This window comes from Mytilus trossulus, chromosome 13 (assembly GCF_036588685.1).
Source record: "Mytilus trossulus isolate FHL-02 chromosome 13, PNRI_Mtr1.1.1.hap1, whole genome shotgun sequence".
Classification (NCBI taxonomy): domain Eukaryota; kingdom Metazoa; phylum Mollusca; class Bivalvia; order Mytilida; family Mytilidae; genus Mytilus; species Mytilus trossulus.
This window is the reverse complement of record NC_086385.1, coordinates 10,782,466-10,808,214: the sequence shown is the minus strand read 5'-3', so window position 1 is coordinate 10,808,214 and position 25,749 is coordinate 10,782,466. Positions and strand designations below refer to the sequence as shown.

Sequence of the window (25,749 nt, the reverse complement as noted above, 5' to 3'; positions counted from 1 at the left end):
TTACCCTTCTTGAGCATACATGATCTGCTTACCCTCCTTGAGCATACATGATCTGCTTACCCTTCTTGAGCATACATGATCTGCTTACCCTTCTTGAGCATACATGATCTGCTTACCCTTCTTGAGCATACATGATCTGCTTACCCTTCTTGAGCATACATGATCTGCTTACCCTTCTTTAGCATACATGATCTGCTTACCCTTCTTGAGCATACATGATCTTCTTACCCTTCTTGAGCATACATGATCTGCTTACCCTTCTTGAGCATACGTGATCTTCTTACCCTTCTTGAGCATACATGATCTGCTTACCCTTCTTGAGCATACATGATCTGCTTACCCTTCTTGAGCATACATGATCTGCTTACCCTTCTTGAGCATACATGATCTGCTTACCCTCCTTGAGCATACATGATCTGCTTACCCTTCTTGAGCATACATGATCTGCTTACCCTTCTTGAGCATACATGATCTGCTTACCCTTCTTGAGCATACATGATCTGCTTACCCTTCTTGAGCATACATGATCTGCTTACCCTTCTTGAGCATTCATGATCTGCTTACCCTTCTTGAGCATACATGATCTGCTTACCCTTCTTGAGCATACATGATCTTTTTGTTATGCTTTGTATTGCTTAGTACAAGTTTATATGTACAAATGTAGTATTTTAGAGACTGGTCACAGTTTTATGATGATCTTTCCATCTTATTTTGCCATGATTTTGTCTGTCTCCCTTTGACTTCTAAATCTTGCTACTTCTTTTGGTAAAATTGAGAAAGGAAATGGGGAATGTGTCAAAGCAACAACAACCCGACCATAGAGCAGACAACATGTATCTTAAGCCTTTTTTTAATTAATTTCTGTCCTGAACATGCCTGAAATATTTGCCACTGGACATTAATTCATCCAATACAAGTCCCCAGATGTAGGGGGTTGGGCTTTGCCTCTCAATTATACTGAACCGGTCAGATACCCTGGTCTGCACCAAATAAAAAACCTTCTTCTCCAAATCTCATTTTTTTTTTAAATTGTCTAACATCTTACAATAATTTTTAAACCAATTGTTTACTAGTCATAAGCAAGGCCTGCCATTTAAAAAGGGGAAGGGGTCCCATCCCAACCTAGGACAAAAGGGGGGGGGGGGGTCCTAACTATATGTCCCCATTCAAATGCATATTGATTGGCAAAAAAAAAAAAGGGATGGGGTTCCAACCCCTGAATCCCCCCTCCTAGATCTACCAATGCCTGCATGGTGGTTTTTGTCAAAGAGTCAATTTATATAATATAGATCTTCTTTCAACATTCTATCAGGTATACTGGGTATATATATAACAATCTATATATTGATACCTACTAGGGAAAATTATCTAAACACACCAAAAAATTATTGTAAAAAAATAAATGAATAATACACAAAGATAAAAGTCAAATAATATGTTTTCACTCTCATTATATCCAGTATTTGCAGTGACCTCAACTTCTTCCTATAATCTTTGAATTTCAAATAATTTTATAGCAGGCCAATAATTTTGTAAATTAGAACTAGTGCTGAACTTGGAACACTTAAACATATTTAAGATTTTGTAATGTTGTAAAAAATTTTAAAAAATCATATTCATAATATAGAATTTGAACATTCAGAGGCTCACTTTCCAATTAGCCACAAATTGTCTTTCCTAATTCAATATAGCTGTGCCCTTAAGATGAAAATTTCACAAACATTTTTAGTTCATGTCTATATAATTTTTTCTCCTATTTTTAGAGCATGCAACAAGAATCATTCTTTTAACATTAAAGGGAGGTAATTGACACAATATTTCAGAGTTATTTCCCTTGAACCAATATATAACTTTATTAGTTAAATGTTTCAGAACCTGAAGAGAATAGAAAAAGGCAATGCAAGTTCATTAATTGAATACAGATTAACACAAGTTTTTAAAACACAGTGTACTGTTGATTTATCAATTTTCATGAATACAAATTATCATAAATTGAGGAAAACAAATTGTTATTTTGTGATACTTCGTATTTGTGTTTTGGGCTATTCCATTAAAATGTATATGGGAGGGTAGGAAGTGAAGTTACATTTTTAAATTTGGGACTATTTTTAGTATGCACCTATCACAGATATCAGATATGCAAAATAATCTAACTAGAGGCTCTAAAGAGCCTGTGTCGCTCACCTTGGTCTATGTGCATATTAAACAAAGGACACAAATGGATTCATGACAAAATTGTATTTTGGTGATGGTGATTTGTTTGAAGTTCTTACTTTACTGAACGTTCTTGCTTCTTACAATTATATCTAAAATGAACCTTGCCCATTAGCAACAGAGAAAAATATTTGGTAAAAATTTACATAAATTTACCGAATTAATGAAAATTGTTAAAAATTGACTATAAAGGGCAATAACTCCTTAAGGGGTCAATTGACCATTTAGGTCATGTTGACTTATTTGTAGATCTTACTTTGCTGAACATTATTGCTGTTTACAGTTTATCTCTATCTATAATAGTATTCAAGATAATAACCAAAAACGGCAAAATTTCTTTAAAAATTACCAATTGGAGGGCAGCAAGCCAACAACCGATTGTCCAATTCATCTGAAAATTTCAGGGCAGATAGATATTGACTTGATAAACATTTTTATCCCTGTCCAATTTCCTCAAAATGCTTTGGTTTTTGAGTTATAAGCCAAAAACTGCATTTTACCCCTATGTTCTATTTTTAGCTGTGGCGGCCATCTTGGTTGGTTGACCGGGTCACGCCACACATTTTTTAAACTAGATACCCCAAAGATGATTGTGGCCAAGTTTGGATTAATTTGGCTCAGTAGTTTCAGAGGAGAAGATTTTTGTAAAAGATTACTTAGATTTATGAAAAATGGTTAAAAATTGACTATAAAGGGCAATAACTCCTAAAGGGGTCAACTGACCATTTCGGTCATGTTGACTTATTTGTAAATCTAACTTTGCTGAACATTATTACTGTTTACAGTTTATCTCTATCTATAATAATATTCAAGATAATAACCAAAAACAGCAAAATTTCCTCAAAATTACCAATTCAGGGGCAGCAACCCAACAACAGGTTAACCGATTCATCTGAAAATTTTAGGGCAGATAGATCTTGACCTGATTAACAATTTTACCCCATGTCAGATTTCCTCTAAATGCTTTGGATTTTGCGTTATAAGCCAAAAACTGCATTTTACCCCTATGTTCTATTTTTAGCCGTGGCGGCCATCTTGGTTGGATGACCGGGTCACGCCACACATTTTTTAAACAAGATACCCCAATGATGATTGTGGCCAAGTTTGGTTTGATTTGGCCCAGTAGTTTCAGAGGAGAAGATTTTTGTAAAAGCTAACGCCGGACGACGACGGACGACGGACGCCAAGTGATGAAAAAAGCTCACTTGGCCCTTTGGGCCAGGTGAGCTAAAAATGGTTTTTGGTTGTAGGGATATTCCTTCCTACCCTCCCAGATACATTCAGAAGTGGAATAGCCCAAACCACAAATTGTGTATAAAGTATAAAAAGTTTAAACTTTTTTGAACACTCAATTTTGTGGTTCACTCAAACAAATAAGAATTGGACCCTACAACAATTATTGATCCTCATATTATCATAATCTTTCGGATATACATTTAAAAATTGGAAATTCAAGTTCTGAAATGGGAGATTTACAATGGGAGAATATGTGAATATGAATTAGTAAGATTATGTGTATTGTATCACACTTTGTGAGGGTCTTGTTGAGGTCATTCCAAATTACCTTTTGTCCACCCTAAAATAAAATTATAAATAAAGCATGTATATTTCATATGCTCTACAAAACAAATATGGGTCATCTACAGTTTTACCTTTGTTTTCCTCTTTGCCTGGAAATTATTGAATTTGGTTTATAGAATTCAAATTGCTTGTTCACACAAGAAAAGAATAGCTCAGTCACACACAAAAATAATAGCAGTTACACCAAATCATATCACTCAGTCACCAGACAAAAACAGCCCTTTGACAGATACCTTTTGAAACTGCATTTCAAATATTTGTAGTTTAAAAGAAGTGTATTACTACATAAGTTAAGCCACGTTTAACAACTACTGTAAATTCAGAAATTATTGCGTGCATTTATTATTGCGATTTTGTCATTTTACACTTGAATGCGATTTTAATTTTTACGATTTTGAGAAAAGTCATGCTTAATTCAGTTAAAATATTACAAAATGCGAGTTTTAATTATTGCGTTTACAACTCAGTCGCATTATTCGCAATAATATAAACCTCGCAATAATTTCTGAATTTACAGTATCATAAAGCCATGGTCTGTCTGTCTATTAAAAAAAAAGGTCAGTTAACTTGACCTGCAGACTAATAATATTAGAAGTTTACTATTGGTTTCCTCAGAAACAAATGAAATATGCAACAAATTACTTTTGTTTTAAATAAATTTTTCAGAAAAGATATATTTATTTTCACATTTTAGCTGGAACTCTTAGCTGGATCACCATAGCAGCAAAGAACTTATCACCATAGCAACAAAGAACTTATCACCATAGCAACAAAGAACATATCACCATGACAGCAAGTCCATGAACCCAATCTGACAAAAATATTAAAAATGGCGGTTAAAAGTCTTACATCCTCTCCATCCTGTTTCTCGTCATCATCTGTTGGTTCATCGTCAACCGACGGTATCGTGGACGGAGCTTTTGGCGGTGGTGGGGGTGACGGCGATGGTGTTTCACGTACAAAGTGGAACTCAAAGTCACTCTCAGACGATTTAGCAGTCTCAGCAATTGACTCCTATAAAATACAAAATAAAAAGTTTAAATGATTTGTTAAATTATTTCACTTCTCAAAGCAAAATTATTGAAAATCGGTCTCATCTCATATTTGAAATTTAATTGCTCGAATTTTGCTTCAATCCATCTGAAAGATTTTTATCTAATTTTTGTTTTTATCCATAGTGATTTGCTTATATCATATTATAATCTATATTGTTGAACTAATCATAGCATAAAAATTTATCCTTACATAATTATATTGTATAAAAAGAAAATAAAAAGAGAAAAAAGAAAAAAAAAAGAATTATATATATCGATTTTATCACTGTGAACTTTGTGAGATTGTGAACAAAAAGTGAAAATGTTTGAAATTATTATAACACATATCACGTTGTGAAAAAAACACTTTGGATCTTTTGCACTTTCTTTAAAGTTAAGTGAAGATGATATTCAATATAGTCACAGCTCAAAATGATCTCCCTTTTTGAAAAAGACAAAATAATCTGATTATGTGTATCATGTGAATTTTTCAAATATGTGAACAAAATTGAAAGTGCAACATCAGTGATGTGTTATCTCCCTTTTAATAACTTTCTGTGCCAAATGTGACAAGTTATCTCCCTTGAATGTGAAAACAAATAATTCTGTGTTGTTGTCACCACTACCTTGGACTGAAATTTCCTTAGATTTGTTGTACTAGCTTTTGACCTTGTAGAAACTTTCGACCTCTGAAAATTTGTGACACATCAAATGAAAAAATGTAACAATAATTACCGGTACTCAGATTAATGATAATAAAAATGCCATGCTGATTGTTAGGCATTTCAATTGAAATTTTACATTTTGTTTTTCTATGTCGTGATTTTACACTATTATGTTTCTGGTAAGGGTGAAGGTTGGTACCTACATGTATTAAAATGTTTAAACCCGCTGCATTTGATTGCACCTGTCCAAAGTCAGGAATCTGATGTTCAGTAGTTGGCCCTTGTTTATGTAATTTATACGTGTTTCTTGTTTCTCCTATTTTATATAGATTAATAGACAGATGGTTTTCCTATTTGAAACATTAGTAATTTTTGGCGCCCTTTATAGCTTGCTGTTTGGTGTGATCCAAGGCTCCTTGTTAAAGACCATACTTGACCTATAAAGCATTTTGAATGTCAAGTAAATATGTTTTCAATGTTTTGCATTTGCATTTGTAGTCTACATATGTGTTACTATAATATGGAAGTAAATTTAGAGTACACAAATGCAACAATGTGGATATTATATAAGGACCACATCTGACAAGATAGAGATAAATCACTTTAATATCGGAGCGAGCTTGTCTCAATTGACATATACCCGAATCTCTTATTATTCAACTGAAACTGTAAATAATAAGCCTGTTTCTACAATACTAGCAAAAAACCAACAAAGTTCAACAATCAGAATAGCCAATCAACACTGATTTTTATTCAAGTTTAATCTACCTTCATTTTGACCTGTTGCAAAAAAAAGAAAGATTTACCACATTTTTAAAACTTATAGTATATCACGCTTGAAAACTTTTATATTATCATGATTATGATTAATCTAATTTTGATAAAACTTTTTGTCTGCAAGTTATGGTTCTTAGATTTGTGTCTTGAGTTTCATAAAATTTGCATGAAGCAATTGAACTCAAGTTTGAGTGAGGAAACAAAAATGGAACAGATGGACAGACAGTCACGTATCCCCCCATTGTCTACTACTGTTAGCCAATGATGTATTTTTTTTTATAAGCGCCTCTTTTTGGAATTGGGTTTTCTCTTTATAAAGTTTGTCTTTAAAGAATAATGTTGATTCTTTGGAGAGTTCTCCATTTAAAGAATTCATACCTGCCAACTGTCACTATTTGCGGGGGATTTCCCCCATGGAGACTCCCAAATTGAAATTTTGAAAGAGCAATTTTGTCCACAATTTTAAACAAAACAATTAATTTTACAATGCATTTAGGCTTACAAAAGCTTGAAGAAGCCAAAAAAACATCATAAAAATATATTTGAAGGCCCCCTTGAAGGTTTTTTAAGATTATGGCAGCCATCTTGCACGCAAAACCCCCATGGGCATTTTGAAAAAATTGGCAGGTATGAGAATTGTGTGGGCTGTTTAGAAAGTTTCTGTTTATGGAATGATGTGGGTTTTGGATGAACTTTCTCCTTAGGGAGTGGTGTTATTTCTTTTGAATGTTCGTCCTCATGCAATTGGGTACATTCTTAAGGAAGTTTCTCTTTATAGATGGAGTGGTGTGAGTTCTTTATGAAGATCTTCTGTAGGTAATTTCATGGATTCTTTTGGGAATTGTGTAAATTCTTCAGAAAGCTTACCTTTATGAAATTACTCTTTAGGGAATTGATAGATTTCTTAAGGGAGTGCATCTCTTGGAAATTGTTTGGGTTCTTTAGGAAGCTTTAGGAAGCTTCTTTTATAGAATGTTGTGGGTTCCTTAGGAATTTCGTCTTTAGGATTTGTGTGAGTTTATTTAGTTTGTTTTAAAAATATTGTGTGTGTTCTTTAAGAAGTTCAAGTTTATGAAATGATATGGTTCAGACCGTTCTGTATTCATTCCTCTTCAGGAAATGGTATGAGCTCTTTAGGAAGCAGCCATTCACACCAGATCCTTTTAAACTTAACAAGTTTGGTATCTCATTAAGAATTTGAAAGGAACATAATTATACCTTATCAGATTCATTATCAGAAGCTCCTTTATCCTCCAATAGGGGTAGTGAAGGGGGAGGTGGTTTTTCTGTAAGTGGCTCCTTAGAAGGAGTAGAATTAATATCTAGCTAAAAAGAACATAATTATACCTTATCCGATTCATCATCAGAAGCTCCTTTATCCTCCAATGGGGGGTAGTAAGGGGGAGGTGGATTTTCTGTAAGAGGCTCCTCAGAAGGAGTAGGTTTAATTTCTAGCTAGAAGGAACATAAGTATACCTTATCTGATTCATTATCAGAAGCTCCTTTATCCTCCAATGGGGGAAGTGAGGGTGGAGGTGTAGGCTCCTTAGGAGGTGCTTCTTCAGTAGGAGGCTCTTCAGCAGGAGTAGGTTTAGGCTCTTCATCCTTTGCCTTTTTGCCTTTAGTTGCCTTGCCTGGTTTCTTGGCAGGTGCTTTCTTGCCTTTGTCTTTTGGTTTACCTATAAAGATATCCATCAACAAATATAAAAGAGATGATCTTATTTTAAATTGATTATCATGCATGATATACATAATTTCACACAGAAGATATTGTTATTACTGGTTAACCGAGAATGTTTAAATCTACTTTCAAAGAAAGAATATTTATACAGCAAATACTAAAAGATAGACATTTTATCATTTTGCAACTACAATGTATCATAAAATTAGTATTTTTATTTTAAAATTTAATTCAACAAAGGTTTAAAACTAAAATATTCATTACACATTTAAAAAATATAATGAAACAAGATTTTTGTCAATAATTTAAGTAGCTTATAAGTTTCATGTTATAAAATATATATCACTGATGTGTTTTCTAGGAAAGAAATCTTAAATTCCCACATGCGCACAAACCAAAAGTATGACTGTGTATACCTGTAAAAATATATGTGCACAGAAACTGCAAAAAAATAATTTACTGTTCATTATTAACATAATTATAAAGTAGTGCTCATGCAAAAGTTGGTGTATAAAATATAATAATAAACATTTTCACAGAGTTGTTGAATTTGAATTATCAGATAATGCAATTGTCTTCCGATTTGGTATTAACATCAAAGACTTGTGTTATAATTTAATGTTGGATGTAACGCGTCTTCTGATTGGCTGATGTTATTTTGTTATGAGCCCATATACATAATTTAGTCATATGACCATGACGTCATCAACGTTTCTTCATGGTTTTCTACGGTTTAAAATGGAATTTTGAACAGATATATCATGTTATGGAGGGGTATTTGCGAAAAATACAAGTTGAGGGACTTAAATTTCCCGAGCCGCTAGGCAAGACGGGAAGATGCTCGTGATGGTAAAAAAGGATTATCAAAAATGGCAAATACCATGGTATTTGAGGCATATTGACACCAGCAGTGGTGAAAAAAAACAGATTTGTTTGAAATGAGGAAAAAATGTTAGAATATGCAAAAAATACACTGGCTATCAGCCAATCAAATGCTGGCATTCTTATATAAGGTGTAATTAAGAATTAAATTATTAGAAATGAATGCAACGCCTGTTATTCAGTGTGCACCAAATTTTTTATGTTATTTCTTCATAGACAGAAAAAATATTAGTCATTCCTTAAATAAATTACTTTTTTGGGGCTTTTTACGGATCAATATTTTGTTTATTGCATCACAAACTGATCCAAGTATATGTGGTCCATTTGTGGTAGATTTGTTATGATATGAAAAAAAACTAGAGGCTCTAAAGAGCCTGTGTCGCTCACCTTGGTATATGTGAATATTCAACAAAGGACACAGATGGATTCGTGACAAAATTGTGTTTTGGTGATGGTGATGTGCTTGTAGATCTAACTTTACTGAACATTCTTGCTCGTACATATATCACCATCTATAATGATTGGCCCAGTAGTTTCAGTTGAAAGTGTTAGTAAAAATTTACAAATTTTATGAAAATTGTTAAAAATTGACTATCAATTTGTCTGAAATTTTCAGGGCAGATAGATCTTGACATGATAAACAATTTAACCCCATGCCAGTTTTGCTCTTAATGCTTTTGTTTTTGAGTTAAAAGCCAAAAACTGCATTTTACCCCATGTTCTATTTTTAGCCATGGTCGCCATCTTGGTTGGTTTGACGGGTCAACGGACACAATTTTTAAACTAGATACCCCAATGATGATTGTGGCCAAGTTTGGTTAAATTTGGCCCAGTAGTTTCAGAGGAGAAGATTTTTGTAAAAGATTAATCAGATTTACGAAAAATGGTTAAAAATTGACTATAAAGGGCAATAACTCCTAAAGGGGTCATTTGACCATTTCGGTCATGTTGACTTATTTGTAAATCTTATTTTGCTGAACATTATTGCTGTTTACAGTTTATCTCTATCTATAATATTATTCAAGATAATAACCAAAAACAGCAAAATTTCCTTAAAATTACCAATTTAGGGGTAGCAACCCAACAACAGGTTGTTCGATTCATCTAAAATTTTCAGAGCAGATAGATCTTGACCTTATAAACAATTTTACCCCATGTCAGAATTGCTCTAAATGCTTTGGTTTTTGAGTTATAAGCCAAAAACTGCATTTTACCCCTATGTTCTATTTTTAGCCATGGCGGCCATCTTGGTTGGTTGACCGGGTCACCGGACACAATTTTTAAACTAGATACCCCAATGATGATTGTGGCCAAGTTTGGTTTAATTTGGCCCAGTAGTTTCAGAGGAGAAGATTTTTGTAAAAGTTAACGCCGGACGCAGGACGACGACGACGACGGACGACGACGACGGACGCCGGACGCAAAGTGATGAGAAAAGCTCACTTGGCCCTTCGGGCCAGGTGAGCTAAAAATGAAAAAAAACCTAAAAGTGCAGCAACACATACTGAATTTCGAAAACAACTTATAACATTTAAATTTCCATCAAATGCACTTTGAAATTAAACAATAAGGTTGATTTGATTTGATTTGAATTGTTTTAATGCCACTTTTAAGCCTTATTTTGGGGCCATTTCGAGGCAGCCAGTTTTTATTGGTGGAGGACTAAAGAACAAGGAAGGTTATGACTAAACTACACTGTTACATATAGATACAGAAAAAGTTAATGTGGATTGATTATTTTTCCTGGATTTCCTGGATATAATATGTAACACAAATCTAAATATTCAAAGAAGAATAAATTTTCCAAATGCTAAGGTATATGCATACTTTATTAGAAAAAATATTCATGAAAAACTTTTTTTTCACAATCTACGAAAAATTAGTTCCAAAGAAAATAAATATATGTATGTGCAGAATAATGAATAAAATAAATTACCATGCGCCAGGGTTATAACCTGTGTTTTATACTGTACATGCAAAGTAAGACTATAAAGAGACTGAAAGCTCCTAAAATAAAAGATTCAAGTGAACTCATGCAAAAGAAATAAGATCAGTAAAACAGTATCTATTCTAAAAATAGATCATGGATGGTAAACATATAGAGAAACTGGTATAAGATCTTAACAGATTGTTCTTATGTTGTGCCTTTTCTCCATCAGAAAATGCCTGTACCTAATGAGGATTATGACAGTAGTTATCCATTCATTTGATGTGTTTGAACTTTTGATTTTGCCATTTAATTAGGGACCTTCTGTTTTGAATTTTCCTTGGAGTTAATATTTTTGTGATGTTACATTTCACCACTGTTTCAGATAAGTGGGGGGGTTAAGCACTCAAGAAAATATTTAACACCAAGTCAAAATCCTGTAGTTCAGTGTTGGTCCTAAAATTGGTTCATGTCTGTCATATTTATTTATCATAAATTGTTTTGTAAAAAAACTAAGCAGTTATTTTTCTCATCTGAATTGTTTCAAATTTTGTCATGTCGCAACTCTTTATAGCTGATGAAACTGTAAAGATTTTACTCATTTTTGAAGGCTGTATGGTGACCTATATTTATCTATAACCATGTCATCTGAATTCTGTTTGATAATTATCAAATTTGCCATCATTATATATATATAACCACTTTTATCAAAATCCTTATTTTCATACTAAAAATATAATCCAATTTTAACTCGTTAATTGATTTCTAAAGTGAAACTATATAAAGTTCATACCAGTTTCTCTAGAAAGAAATGTTTCAAGGGAGATAACTATAAAAGCAGGAAGGAGTGTTAGTGGAGAGTATAAGAATCTAAGAATCTGAGATCTTCGTTGTCTCACCCTTCTTCTTGGTAGTCGGTTTATTGGGAGGGAGACCTAATTCTCCAAACAATTTCTCCAGTTCTCCTTTTGTATTAACTTTCCCTGTGAAATTAAAATATTAAGATAATATAAGTATAAAATTATATACTGATTTGAGACAATCCAATATGCTACTTTGACCTCTGGTCATTCTAAAAACTGAAAGCTGAAAGTTCAAAACTGCCTATTAGTGTTAGGATTTTAAATCAACCAAGAAAACACACCAAAACAAGTTATAATGTAAAATGTAAAACTACACAAAATGTGCCTCAAGCAGAATGTGATAGTACACACCAACACAGTGTGCCAAGTATAAAAAACATGTACATGAAGAAAACACTCATATCATATTATCAATTCATGTTAAAACATATAAGTTCTTTACATCTCGTCCATTTCTGAAAGAAAACAAACAAGTTAAAGTGTTGTCTCCAAAAGTCATGTGATATTAAAATGTGTTCTGCAAAGTCATGTGACTATAACTGTCGTCTGCTGACAGCAGTCTCTCACCAACTGGTTCCTTTACTGGTGGTTTAGGCAATGGTTCATTGGTAGCTCCTTCAAATTTCTTAGATTTTTGTCCATGATCTATAACTTTAGGGATTTCTGGTGGCAGGGGAGGTAATGTGGAATCCTGGATTGGAGGTTGTACTGAGATTCTCCTGGCAGATGATGGTTTTGCTGGAGGTATGGCTTCTTTCTCTGTTACATAAATTATGAATAATTCTAATATTCAAACTTTTGTTATGAATAATATTATTGAAAGCTATAGATAGTATACATTTCTTAGATTGACAGTTTAATTGAATTTATAATTTACAAATAACTTTAAAACGAAGGTTTCAACACCCTCAGGCAAAGATGGCCTCAGGCAGCAGATGATGGCTATTATTTTTTGGTCATATAGCTCTTTACTTGTTTCTGGTGCTTCAATAATACACTTTCAAATATTTGCCTTGACCTTTTCTGATTTTATTTTATATCATTGACAGTTTTCTCAGATCTTCAATCATTTTTTTTTCAAACTAAATTAATATCAATTCTTCCACCATACAAATTATCTAATCTATGGAAATGTTATAAACATTGTAACATTATAAATTTTAAAATTTAGTGTCCATGACAACTAAAAGTAATAAATTATTTATAAATTTATTTACTAAAACCTCAGCCTGTCATTAAAACCCATCGGAAAAACTCTAAAAACCATAACCACTTATGACAATCGCAAGAACTATTTGATTTGAGCGTTGCTGGTGGGTCTTATGTGGACGAGCGCACATTAATATAAAATTTCAATCCTGGTGTCTATGATAAGTTAATTTACATAATAAAATGATAAAATGGTAAAAAGTTTATTTAATGCTTGATTAAGGTGGTACCTAACACTGCAGGAAGATAACTCCATAAAGTCAGCTAAAGGTTTTAATTACGTTGTGTTGTAAAAGGAGTATTAAGCTTCTCAATGATCAAAATTGGTGTTTGTCCAACTTCTATAAAACCAGTGTAATTTTTCTGACAAAACGGTTGGTTCAAAAGTTTTTAAATTTTTATATTTTTGTTAAAGGGTCAAAGGAAAAAATTTGACAAAATTTAATGAAAATTAAAAGAGCCAAATTAATTTTAGTGAAAGTGTTGGGTACCACCTTAAATATTTAAAAAGAAAAAAAACTTTAAGCAACATCATTGTACTTAAAAGAAATCTTGTTACTTCAATTTGTGTGCAGCATTAATTTGAAATTGAAATCAAATCAAAAACAATTTTGAAAAAGCCATTAGTTGTATAATATTTCAAAATCTTGGAAACAATTTAAGAAATTTTCCATTTTCTTAAACAATTTTTGGAGAAGATAAACAAAATATTTCGCCCATCCAGCTGTAATCAAATTAATCGATATTTCTACTCTGTTTTCATGCAAGTCATATTTGCTAATTATATAACTTAGTAGGGAAAAAATTGTATACCACACCCATGAACTAATTTTCTATGGTAAAATGGTAAATTTTCTATGGTAAAATTATTTTTTTTATTTTACCTTCTGCAAGATTTTTCAAATATTCTTCCAATGGATCTGATAAAAAAGTTCATATACAGTAAAACCTGACTTAACCGAACCCTTTTGTTACTTGAGATTTGGTTTGGTTTTGGCAGGTATTTTCGGTTTCATCAGGTTCACAATGCAGAAAATGTGATATTATTGGTCTTCAGAACAATATAAAAAAGAAGATGTGGTACGATTGCCAATGAGACAACTGTCCACAAGAGACCAAAATGACACCTACATTAACAACTATAGGTCATCGTACGGTTTCTGGTTTATTTTGGGTATGGTTTAACTAGGTTTCACTGTAACAATTTTCCTATTTTCCATTTTAAACTTCTAGATGACAAAAAGTACACAAGTAAATTTTATCAGATTGTGCTTTATAATACATTTCTCTAGTTCTTAGTGGGGACCTTGGTGGCTAAGTGGTCTGAGAAGTTGAACTACTGTATCAATATAGCCCGTCAACACTGAGATTGTGATTTCAAGCTTGCATGTGGCAGGTGAATTCTAGCAGGTTTTATGGTTTTAAAACTGCATTCAAATAACTTGTAAATTTTAAAGTTTCAATCGAAAAACAAGCCATCTTTATAACTTTTTTTTATCAATTTAGAACAATGCAAATTAACTTTTAACTAGGCTTCTGTATGTCACCCAGTGTAATTTCCACTAAAGGTGCAAGTTTCATCAATCTATTAAAAACATTGGAATTATTTTATTGTTCAAAAATAAATAACAAACAAAAGTCAACAATTACTATGCTTAAATAGAACAAAACATTTGCTACCAGTTTGTTACCAGTAGAAGTTGAAACTGATAAAAAATAAATAAATAAATAACAAATATAACAACATTTTTTTACATTGTGCCGGAACAAAAGGTGTTGTCACTCTTATGGACGACATCAAAAAATCAATGAAGGATAAAAAAAACTTAATTCAAATAGTTTGGGGGTGAGGGGGTCAAAATTGATGCAAGTTTTGTTAACTTGACATCGATTTTATATACATCCTTATTGGTCGATCATTTTTCCCTAATTAAGTTAAGAGGGAGGGGTAGGGGGGGTCAGTGAAAAAAACTATATGAATGAAGTTTTTTATTATTCATTGAACTTTTGATGTCTTCCCTTTAATATAATGCTTCAATTACAATTTTTGATTATAAATCAAAAAATTTTCAATATAAAAACATGAAACAAACATTGATTGATTGTTCAGGGCACTTTTAACATCCAGTTGGTCCGAGACCACAATTATTTCATAGCTAGTGCATTTCTTTTAGAACATAAATGAAAATAAAAACAAGAGGCTCTCAAGAGCCTGAATCGCTCACCATAATTTTTTTGGTTAAATCTCTCATCAATGATTATTTTGGCTTTTCAATTTATTTAAATCTTCTTTGAATCGTCCTATATTCTTCAAAAGCAAAAAAAAAAATCATTTTCTCCTATGTTCTATTTTAGCCATAGGAGCTATGTTTCTTGACATACAAGGAAATAAAATACAATATTTATACTAGATATGTATATACTTTGTAACTCATTTAGCCTGAGTTTGGCTGAAATTGATACAGCAGTTTCAAAGGAGAAGATTTTTTTAAAGTAAGTCAACATGATGAACGAATTGTGAAAAAAGTCTTTAAAGGGCAATAACTCCTTAAGGGGTCAATTGACAATTTTGGTCATGTTGACTTATTTGTAGATCTTACTTTGCTTAACGTTTTTGCTATTAACAGTTTATCTGTATCTATAATAATATTCAAGATAATAACCAAAAACTGCAAAATTTCTTTAAAATCATCAATTCAGGGGCATTATACCTGAAAAAGCAGTTACCCTGAACTCGGCTGAAAATTTCAGGACATGTAGACCTTGACCTAATAAATACTTTAAACTTCTTGTCTTATTTGCTCTAAAAGCTGGAGTTTTTGAGATATAAGCCAAAAACTTCATTTTAGCCTGTGTTATATTTTTGGCCATGATGGCCATGTTTTTTGATGAAATAGAAAATAAAACACAAAACTTTATTTTATACACCCTACTGATCATTCAGTTGAAGTTTGGATGAATTTGGTTGAGTAGTTTTAGAGGAGAAGATTTTTTTTAAAGCAATTTGATGAACAAATTGTGAAAAATTGACATTAAAGGACAATAACCCCTAAAGGGGTCAATTGACAATTTTGATCATATAAAACTTATTTGTAGATCTTACTTTGCTGATCATTTTTGCTGTTTACAGTTTATCTTTATCTATAATAATATTTAAGATAATGACCAAAAACTGCAAAATTTCCTTAAAATTACCAATAAAGTGGCAGCAACCCAACAATGGGTTGTTTGATTCATCTGAAAATATCAGGGCTGATAGATCTTGACCTTACATACATTTTCACCCCATGTCAGATTTGCTCTAAACGCTCTCGTTTTTGAGATATAAGCCAAACACTGCATTTGACCCCTATGTTCTATTTTTGGCAATGGCGACCATGTTTGTTGATAGATCAAAACTTCAGATATAATTTATAAACTAGATACCCTTAGGAACATTCAGTTAAAGTTTGGAAGTATTTGGCCTAGTAGTTTCAGGAGAAGATTTTTGAAATAGTTTACAACGACAGACGATGACGATGACAGACGACGGATGCCAAGTGATGGCATAAGCTCACTTGGCCCTTTGGGCCAGGTGAGCTAAAAATACCACCTGCGCTTTCTCAAAGAAGTTTTTACAGTGTGTTGTACTGTACTACTTTTGGGACAAAATATATCAAAATTATAGATTTTTTTTTTTAAAAGTGTAATTTCAACCCCCTACTTGCAATTTGAGACATTAATAAACATGGAGAAATAAATTTGGAAGGGGTATAAAAATTAATGGCAAGTAACCCACTGTCAACACCAGGGACTATATTTGTGAACAACGAAAATCAAGGGACGACAATTGTGGTCCCGGACCAGTTAATGAAATATCCATGAATAAAAAAATTTAAATAGAGGGAGATAATTCAATCATTATTTAAAGTATAATGTGATATAAAACAAGTTGATTGTCAATAATTTAAATGAAAGGTAATCTTGAAAATTCACAAGTGAAAACAATTCTGGCGGATTAATATTAACAGTGGTCACAGTTAAGTGTCAACAATGAGTCTGTGTAAGGGGAAATAACTCAGGTGAAATTTGGCTCCAAACATTCATCATCAACCGTGAAATCTCACCGTCTGATTGTGCTTGGGACCCTTTGTCTTCTGTAAAATTATGATTTCATATATTTAGAAAATTAAATGATTGATACAGATATCATATTTAAAATTTTATATTCAAAATAAATTGAGCCCTTTTTTTTGCATTTGAAATCCAATATTATAAAATTTTCTTTGCAAGAATAAAAAAAAACTTTCAAATCGTAAATATATTTTTAAAATAATAATTTTGTAATGTTTTATTAAAGACAATATATTTTGTGTTTATTTTTATAATAAAAAAAAAAATTCAATGATAAAAATTAACATTTTTTATTTTCTTTATCTTTAACCATAACCATGTGCAAATTGTTGATCTGTTTCATATTTCTGAGTGATGATATAGGTTTGAACATTTCAAATGTGCAGTTTGAGCCAAGTATCACTTTATATATACATTCAATCCATAAGGTATACATGAAGGAAGGTCAGAGGTGAAATATATAGGTGGAGGGGAATAACTTTTGTTACCATGCCAATGACAGTAGAAATGTGACCTTTAACCTGGTAAACACATGCCATATTGTCAAGGTCAGTAAAACATACACAAATTGGGTAAGTGTAAAGTACATGAATTATAAATTAACAGAAATGTGCTTCCATGACAACGGTATGCAAGACATTCATATATCACCAATTATGACTATTAGTGGTTCAGGGTTCACATTCATCCATGTTTCCGTGACAACCAATACAAATATAGAAATAACAACACAAGACAAGACATCCATGCCAACACTGTTAGTGTAGAGTGCACTGCAAAAAATCAACATGAATAGTGTATCCATGGTAACCAGGTAAATATAAAACAAGATCTCCATGCCAAACACAGTGTTAAGGGAGATAACTCTTTACCTTCATTAGGTGGTGTGGCGCCTTTTGGTGGCGGAGATATACCTCCGTATAAAGCCTCATTTTCATTTTTATTTTTTACCATTCCTAAATTATTTAAAACCATAAAATACATTATTGTAATCTAATTATTAGAATAAGTCTTGCTGAAAATAAAACCTTTTTTGTTCCAAAAAATTAGTTGCTGTTTTTGTATTACTTTACATTGATAAATTTGATTTGCTGAAATGTTATCACAAAAATCTGATAAAACTGAAACAAAACCCTAATATATTACAATTGCCAAACAATTTACAATATAGTTTTAAAACTTTCATCAGAAGCTACCAGAATGTATTTCCTTTTCTTTTACTATAATAGTACAGAATAAACCACATTTCAAAATTGGTTAAATTCATAAACACACACTTAACCTAGACTATGACTCACTGGTCCATATCCATTGAAAGCTTCATCCAATGATTGCTATTTTTTTCATCAAATGAGTCATATCATAAAAGGGTCAAAGTACTGTAAATTCAGATATATATTTTGTTCATTTATTATTGTGATTTCGTCATTCAAGACTATGAAATGTCATGTTAATTTTTTTTTTTTTTTATTTTTTTTATGTCATGTTAATTTTTGCTATATTAACAAAAATCTGGAAAATTTCAAAATGCAAGTTTAAATTATTGCGATTATAACCTTGTGGCATATTTTGCAATAATTTCTGAAATTACAGAAACATTTAAAGTTTCAAAACAAACATGATTTATAAAAAAAAAGCTTATCCTAGCAAGTCTAAATTCATTGCAAACTTCACAAATATACAGAAAAAATAATTTGTACCCACCTACTACAAACTCTTCTTTTTTAGCTACAGCTTTCTTGGCGTCTGACTTCTCAGTTTGTACGCTCTTTTTGTCATCTGACACAGCACTCTTTTTATCCGATACTGCACTCTTCTCACTCTTTTTACTCACAACACTCTGTCGGCCAAGATCCTTCTGTTCCGCTTCATTGACCTAAATTGTGAAAAATAAATTGTCTCTAACCAACAGTATAATGTAGGTTCGAATATATTTTTAGAAAAGGAAAGTTCATTATGGGAAAATTGAAAAGAATTCACCTTCACCAAATCTCACTTAAGGATGTTCAATTCTCTGGTTTTTGAATTTATGCAAGATTTTTGGAATCCTCTGTATTTATCCATGTAGTGCTATTAAAATAAGAAATATTTGTAATCTCTTATTGCTTCAATTTAAAAATGATATTAGACAAGTTTATCCCTCTCTCTTTAATGTCTTAACATTCTGAGTAAAAGTACCAGAATTTTAACAAAATATACTTTGACTAAAACTTTAGGGAAAATTTTGTATATAAAAGAAAACGAAGTATGATTTTTGCCACATTGGCATGAGACAACTCTCCACAAGAGAATACCGATGTAGTTTACCTTTTCAACTTCTACTAAAGCTTTTTTAAATTCATCCTCTGGCTCTTCGACCTCTTCTTGTGACATTTGACCTCCTGACCTTTGTGATTTCATATCCTCCTGTTCGTCTTCTTCTACAATAGATTCACCCAAAACTGACGGAGGTTGTGATTTACCTCCCTTTTCTGACGATTTCTCTGATGGTGCTTTATCTGACAATTTCTCTGATTTTTTACTTGAGTGGGTTCTAGCTGATCCAACCTTTGACCCAGCATCTGATGACCTTGCACCATAATTTATAACTTCAATTTCTCCTAGGTCAGCAATTGACTGGCGGTCAGTAGGTATCGTGCCATGCTGTTTGTTGCCGTCTGCAAAGCATTAGTAGTTACAAATAGCAGCATTACAAACACACACACAAACATTCATATAAACACACACAAACATTCAATCTAGCCCATAACCATTTCATAGTAATACAAGGCAGACGGACACATATTAGTTAAATTATCTGATGTAAAAAGTGTTTTAATTTTTTTTTATATTTAAAAATTCGAAACTGAAACAATCCTTTTTTATAACATGCTGTTTGCAATGCTACGAACAATCCTTTTGTGTTGCATGCAACTATAAGCTATAAAAAGTTTTCAATTTAAATAGAGCTGTTCCAGGGAGAAGCACATGAGTGTGGGGTCATTGTATGCACTTTTTTGGAAGCCCTGACTACCCATAGAAATTTATCTGAAAAAATTGCTTCAAATATTGCAATTTTTTCCACGGAATAGACCAAAATGTGAAAAAAAATTTTACTTCCTGTTAAGAAAATATAAAATGTTCTGTAAAATGGCTTTGCCACATTTCAATCTTTAGAAAATATGTGACTTATAATATAGATTTTCAATAGTTTAAGATGTATGGTCTGTCTTGTATTTCATTTTTTATTTCAAAAGAAATAAATTTCTCAGATTATTAAATATTTAATTTTCTATAACCTAAAAAATAGGATTGCATAGTTTCTTCTTCTTCTTTTTTTTTTATCAAATCAAAATCCACAACTAAATTGAAATTCTGAGAATTTATTACTTTTAGCATACATGTACATTTATTACACACACTCACCATTTAAAATCAATATTATTAAACGAACAAAAACTCAGTGTAAAAATTTGTTATTTTGAAATGGTTTAATAATGTTCTCTTGCTACTTGATAGTTTATTGTTACAATTAAAAATAATCCCTCACTGTAGTATATAATACATGTATAAGTATTTTTTTAAATAAACAATCAAATATAGTTATAACTTACGACAAAACAAGAAAACAAAAGCATGTCAAAGCAAAGAAGCTAGCTGAAATAAAACATTAGTAAAGCTAAATAAAACATTAGTAAAGCTAAATAAAACATTAGTAAAGCTAATAGATAAGCAGTAGTAAAAGCAGTAGATAATCATTTGTAAAGCTAACTAGTAAGGCCAATAAAAAGAGTATAAGTAAAGCGAGTAATACAAGCAACTATTCTTGCAGTCTGGTTTAAATTAGTCCTGTCTTATAGTCATAATAAGCCGAACTAGAGATTTTCAACTCTTCTAATATACCAGATAGTACATGCAAGGTTCAGATGATCGAAAGGTGTTTGAAAAAGAGGTGAAGAAAAACTGAACTACACTACACCTCATGGGGATTTTGTCATTTCTACCTGTCCACAGTGAGAAGAGGGTGCTAAAGGGTTATTTTCGTGCAACATGTTTTGCCATTTTTATTTCACATGTGTCCGTGAAAAAGGTTCGTTATTCACCATGTTTCATGAAATTGGTAAAAAGATCAATGTGCAAGAAATTTTTTATTGTTTGTACATCGTGAAATGGAAATTTTATTTTGCCTTCTCCCATGCAAATACCCCCCTTTTTACGCCCCTTTGAGAGGCCACTTCTTTCACCTATAAATTAACCAATTTTTTCTCTCTCAAATATTGTACTGTAAATTTCGAAATTATTGTTGGCATTTTCATACTGTGTATACTTTAACACTGACAAAACAGAAAATCAAAAGTACAATCATTACTGAAAATATTGATGCATGTTTTAGTAGTCTGATTTTTTCCAGTACTAAAAATATAACAATTATTTCTGAATTTACAGTAGTATTCAAATCTTAAATTTGTTTTTCTTATGTATAGTTAAGAAGGTATGATTCCTTTAATGACAGAAAAGGCATATCATGTCCAATCTAAAGGATTTTCTTATAAGTAATTTTCACGAAGTTTTGCTAGCTTCCTGCCCACTCCTAATGTGGACGGGTAAAAATGACATAATCCTGATGAGCTGTAGTGTACACGGAGATAAACAAAGCACCATCAGTGTCACGTCAGTAGAAATACAGTGAGACAGACTGACAGACACACTACTGGAAAGAAACGTTAAAATTATAATTTATTAATAATACGGTAAACCAACTTATTTTCAGGAGCAATTAATTTTGACAACTTTCGCTAGTTGAAAAAAAACGCCAATATAAATTGTCACAAATATGTTAAACTTGTATCTTTCTTTATTAAACTACATTCAGTAAATTAGAAAATCACGAAATTCAATAGCCAAAAGTGGACTAGAAATGTCACTTAAAAAACGGAAAAAAAGTATTTGCGAAAATAAGTTGGTTTAAAGTTACAGTAGTTAAGTGCAATATATGTAGGCATATATTTTTATACAAAGGGGTAGAGTTTGTGCAGTAAATCATATTGGAAGTACAAAACTAATTAAAGAAAACAGAAAATTATAATAGCAGTGCAAAACTTCTTCAATCGTCTCATATTTTAAGTAAACAATTTTAATGAACACATTATAGTAATTGAAATCAACATTATTATCATAATATTTGAATATGAATATGAATACTTTATTAAATCCAATAAAATTGTTTTTTAATCTTATTTTTTAGAAAGTTGCTCTCTGAAATCACACCATTAAAATTTTATGTTTGCACTGTAATATTACAAGAACAGATAGAAAATTTCAAGATTTGTTAATCATAAATGTACAGTGTAACCCGGCTAATCCAACACATGAATATTCAAATATCCAGCTTTAACCAACACATTTTCATTGTCCCAAAATATGACTATCCAGGAGTCTTTTTCCTTTTTACCTCAGAAAAAAACTGAATATTTTGACACCCTGCTTAATAGGGGTGTCATTGGGGGGTTCCGATCCCGGATCTCGCTTTCTTAAATTCCTGTATCCCGCTTACACTATGTACATAAGCAATTCTCATTTTTTTGTCATTTCCCAGGTCCGGCTAGACCTCATTTCCCGTTTTCACGACACAATAATTTGACTTTCACGTGTCACGCTTACAAAAAATTGGCAATCCCAACATTTATTTCTGACCCCCAATTTGTCAGATAAGACAGGTTACACTGTATAACTAAATAAAATTCTATCAACTATTATAAGGAATATACCACAATAAAAAAAACACACAATAAATTGTACATACTTTTGGCAACAGGAACATAAATGTGACCTTCCTTGACCCCACCCATGGCAGCAGACATTTGACTTCTTGACCTGACAATACTTTTGCCTGTCTCTTCATCTTTAACAATTTCTATGTCCTCTGGTGTGATTGAGTTGTTCTTCAGAGCCTCCAGTAATTCAGGACTTAATTCAGCATCATCTGGAATTTGTGGTATAGACTCACCATCTGTATTTGATACTGAAAAGAACAGGAAATAATTCAATTGCTTTGAATTATGGGAAAATGCTGACAAAATAGTTTTATGCCAATTATTGCAAGATGTTTAGGCAAAATAGTCTATGGAATTTTATATTCAAACTGAAGGAATGATAATTGAGCAATGTCGAAACACTTTTAAGAGATTATCCGACAATATAAAAAAAGCATCATTGGTAATTATCAATAGTAACCAAAACAACTCTTTCTTTTCATCTGCAAAATAACCCCTGAGAAAATCAAAGAATTGCTTTTAGGGTGAAAAACAGACCCGGCAGGGTTAGGGGAAACCAACAATAATTTTTGCATGGCCTAAACTTAAGCTCTTGAAATGATAATCATGGTTTCTCCATCCATCTATGACCTTATTTAACTCTACAAGTTTTGCATAACCTCGAGCTCTGACCTGGGATGTTATGTGTCTCACAGTCTGTCATACAAGCGAGAGGTTTAGCTGGTTATAAAACCAGGTTTGATCCACCATTTTCTATAAGAAAATACCTGTACCAAGTCAGGAATATGACATTTGTTATCTATTCCTTTGATGTGTTTGAGCTTTGGATTTTTAACATTTGATAACAAACTTTTCGTTTTGGATTTTCCTAAATGTATTGTCTTTTTGTTATTTTACTCTTTTCACTTACAGGCAGTCTGTAGTTTTTCTTTGATCAGATCCTTATATTCACCAGCTGTAGGGCCGGCACTCTTACGACCATTCTCCACCGCTGACCGAATTGCAGCCTATATTAAAATAAATCGTAATTATGTATACCAATTCTTTCAAGTCCCGGTAAGGCTGATTATTTGAATTTATTATTAAATCCTAGAAAATTAATTGCCATTCAATCTATTAATATTTCATTAGGATTGCACAAAAGTTAAGTAATAAGCATTAATTACAAACAATTGATTAAATGAAAAAAAACAGCAGCGTATACACAAAACCAATTATACATAATGTAAACTATTTTATTTACCTGTGTACATATTTGCAAAATTATATAGTATTTCCAAATAAAGTATTTCTTCGAAATACTAATTAGGATGTTCTTATCACAGGCATAGATTACCTAAGCCGTAATTGACACAAATTTTTGGAATATTGGGTCATCAATGTTTTTCATCTTTGTACTTGTGTTGGCTATCAAACTTTTTTGATCTGAGCGTCACTGATGAGTCTTATGTAGATGAAACCCGCCCCTGGCGTATAATATTATTAGACTGGTACCTTTGATAACAATTATTTGCAGCATTTCTACCAAGGTTACAGTTGTATTTCTGATATAATTCTTTTAATTATATAGGATCAATATTTTGTGTTTCTTACAAACCAAAATAATTCAGACCCAACAATAATCAATCTCTCGATCCATCTTGAAAAGTCCTGAACATACAGCTAACAGTAACAGCTTGATTATATTCAGAAAGGTAAGGATTGTTCAGAATAACATGTTCATTGGCTGATGTCTAAATTAACAGAACACTCAACATGAAGCAGAATTGAGTATCATGTCAGTACATCCTTGTATTAGCAAAGCTTTGATTCATTGACTAGGATTTCAGGCATTATATCTTTTAATAGGGTGAATATAGTTAGGGGAGATTAATATTGTGTGAAAGTTCAAAAGGTCAAGGTTGCTTCAGGGTTAAAGTTCCTTACTTGATCTCCTTGTGTGTCTTGAACTGACTGACTTCTGGATATGATACGAGGGGCATTCTTTTCTAACCATAACTCGGCTGCTTGCTATAAAATGTATTAGTATCATAAGCAAAATTAATCAACACAAAAGCAAAAAACAAAATTCATTGAAATTAAAATGACACAGCCATCATTATATAAAACATGCACACACACACTAATAAAAAGGTAGAACATGTACAGTTTACACATGAAATGATAAACAAAATTAATCTACCATATTCTGTAAATTCAGAAATTATTGAGCCCATCTATTTAGTCCTGGTATCTGTGATGAGTTTATTTACTGCGATTTTGTAAATTTAGACTAAAATGCAATTTTAATTTTTGCACTATTATAAAGAAAAATCATGTTTAATTCATATAAAAAATTTCAAAACGCTAGTTTTAATTATTGCGATTATAACCCTGCCGCATTTTTCGCCATTATAAAAACATCGCAGTAATTTCTGAATTTACAGTAGTTTGAAACATTTCAAAATAATCAAAAGATCAGCATTAAAAGTCACATTCATTATTAGTTTGATCAAATAGCATTTATAATAATATCTAAAGCCGCTGAGACATTGTACTTGTTTGTTAGGAAATTTCATAGTTACAAATTCTTGCAAAGCTTGCAATATTTATAAATGATGAAAATACAGATCAATTATCTAAGCTTGGTTTACATCTAAGGATCTGGAAACCCTCAGTTCTACCTTCTTAGGGTAGAAAGAGTTGACAAATCTTAAAATCAAAGAGCTGATAGCTCTGAAGTGGAAGAAGGTGAATAAAAAGTAACTTGAATTACCATAAAAGCAGCCCCACTTACCCAGGCTGCTTTGTTCCATTATTGTTAAAATGTATTTTTTTCTTCAAACAAGAAAAGGTCATAAGTACATGGATTTCCCATCCGTACAATCATTTTCTATGTTCAGTTGACTATGAAAATAAGGTAAAATCTTTAATTTGGCAGTAAAATTAAGAAGATCATATCAAGAGGAACACAAGTGTACTAAGTTTCAAGTTGATTGGATTTCAACTTCATCAAAAACTACCTCGACCTTAAACTTTATAACCAGAAGCAGGACGGACGGACAGACTAG

At 31.9% G+C, this 25,749-nt stretch overlaps 1 protein-coding gene across 9 annotated transcripts in view; it reads right to left on the bottom strand.

Annotated features, from left to right (window-relative positions):
• The window catches only part of LOC134695530 (uncharacterized protein KIAA2012 homolog), a 107,657-nt gene that overhangs the window by 10,910 nt on the left and 70,998 nt on the right, over positions 1-25,749 (bottom strand). For all 9 annotated transcript variants that reach the window (XM_063556812.1, XM_063556813.1, XM_063556814.1 and 6 more), the window contains 10 exons: positions 24,626-24,709; positions 23,610-23,706; positions 22,729-22,947; positions 19,254-19,603; positions 18,651-18,822; positions 17,819-17,902; positions 16,940-16,969; positions 11,661-11,744; positions 7,748-7,950; positions 4,645-4,809 (listed from right to left, as the gene is read on the bottom strand). In XM_063556812.1, coding sequence (XP_063412882.1) covers positions 4,645-4,809; positions 7,748-7,950; positions 11,661-11,744; positions 16,940-16,969; positions 17,819-17,902; positions 18,651-18,822; positions 19,254-19,603; positions 22,729-22,947; positions 23,610-23,706; positions 24,626-24,709 — 1,488 coding nt within the window. The remainder of the gene's footprint in view (positions 1-4,644; positions 4,810-7,747; positions 7,951-11,660; positions 11,745-16,939; positions 16,970-17,818; positions 17,903-18,650; positions 18,823-19,253; positions 19,604-22,728; positions 22,948-23,609; positions 23,707-24,625; positions 24,710-25,749) is intronic.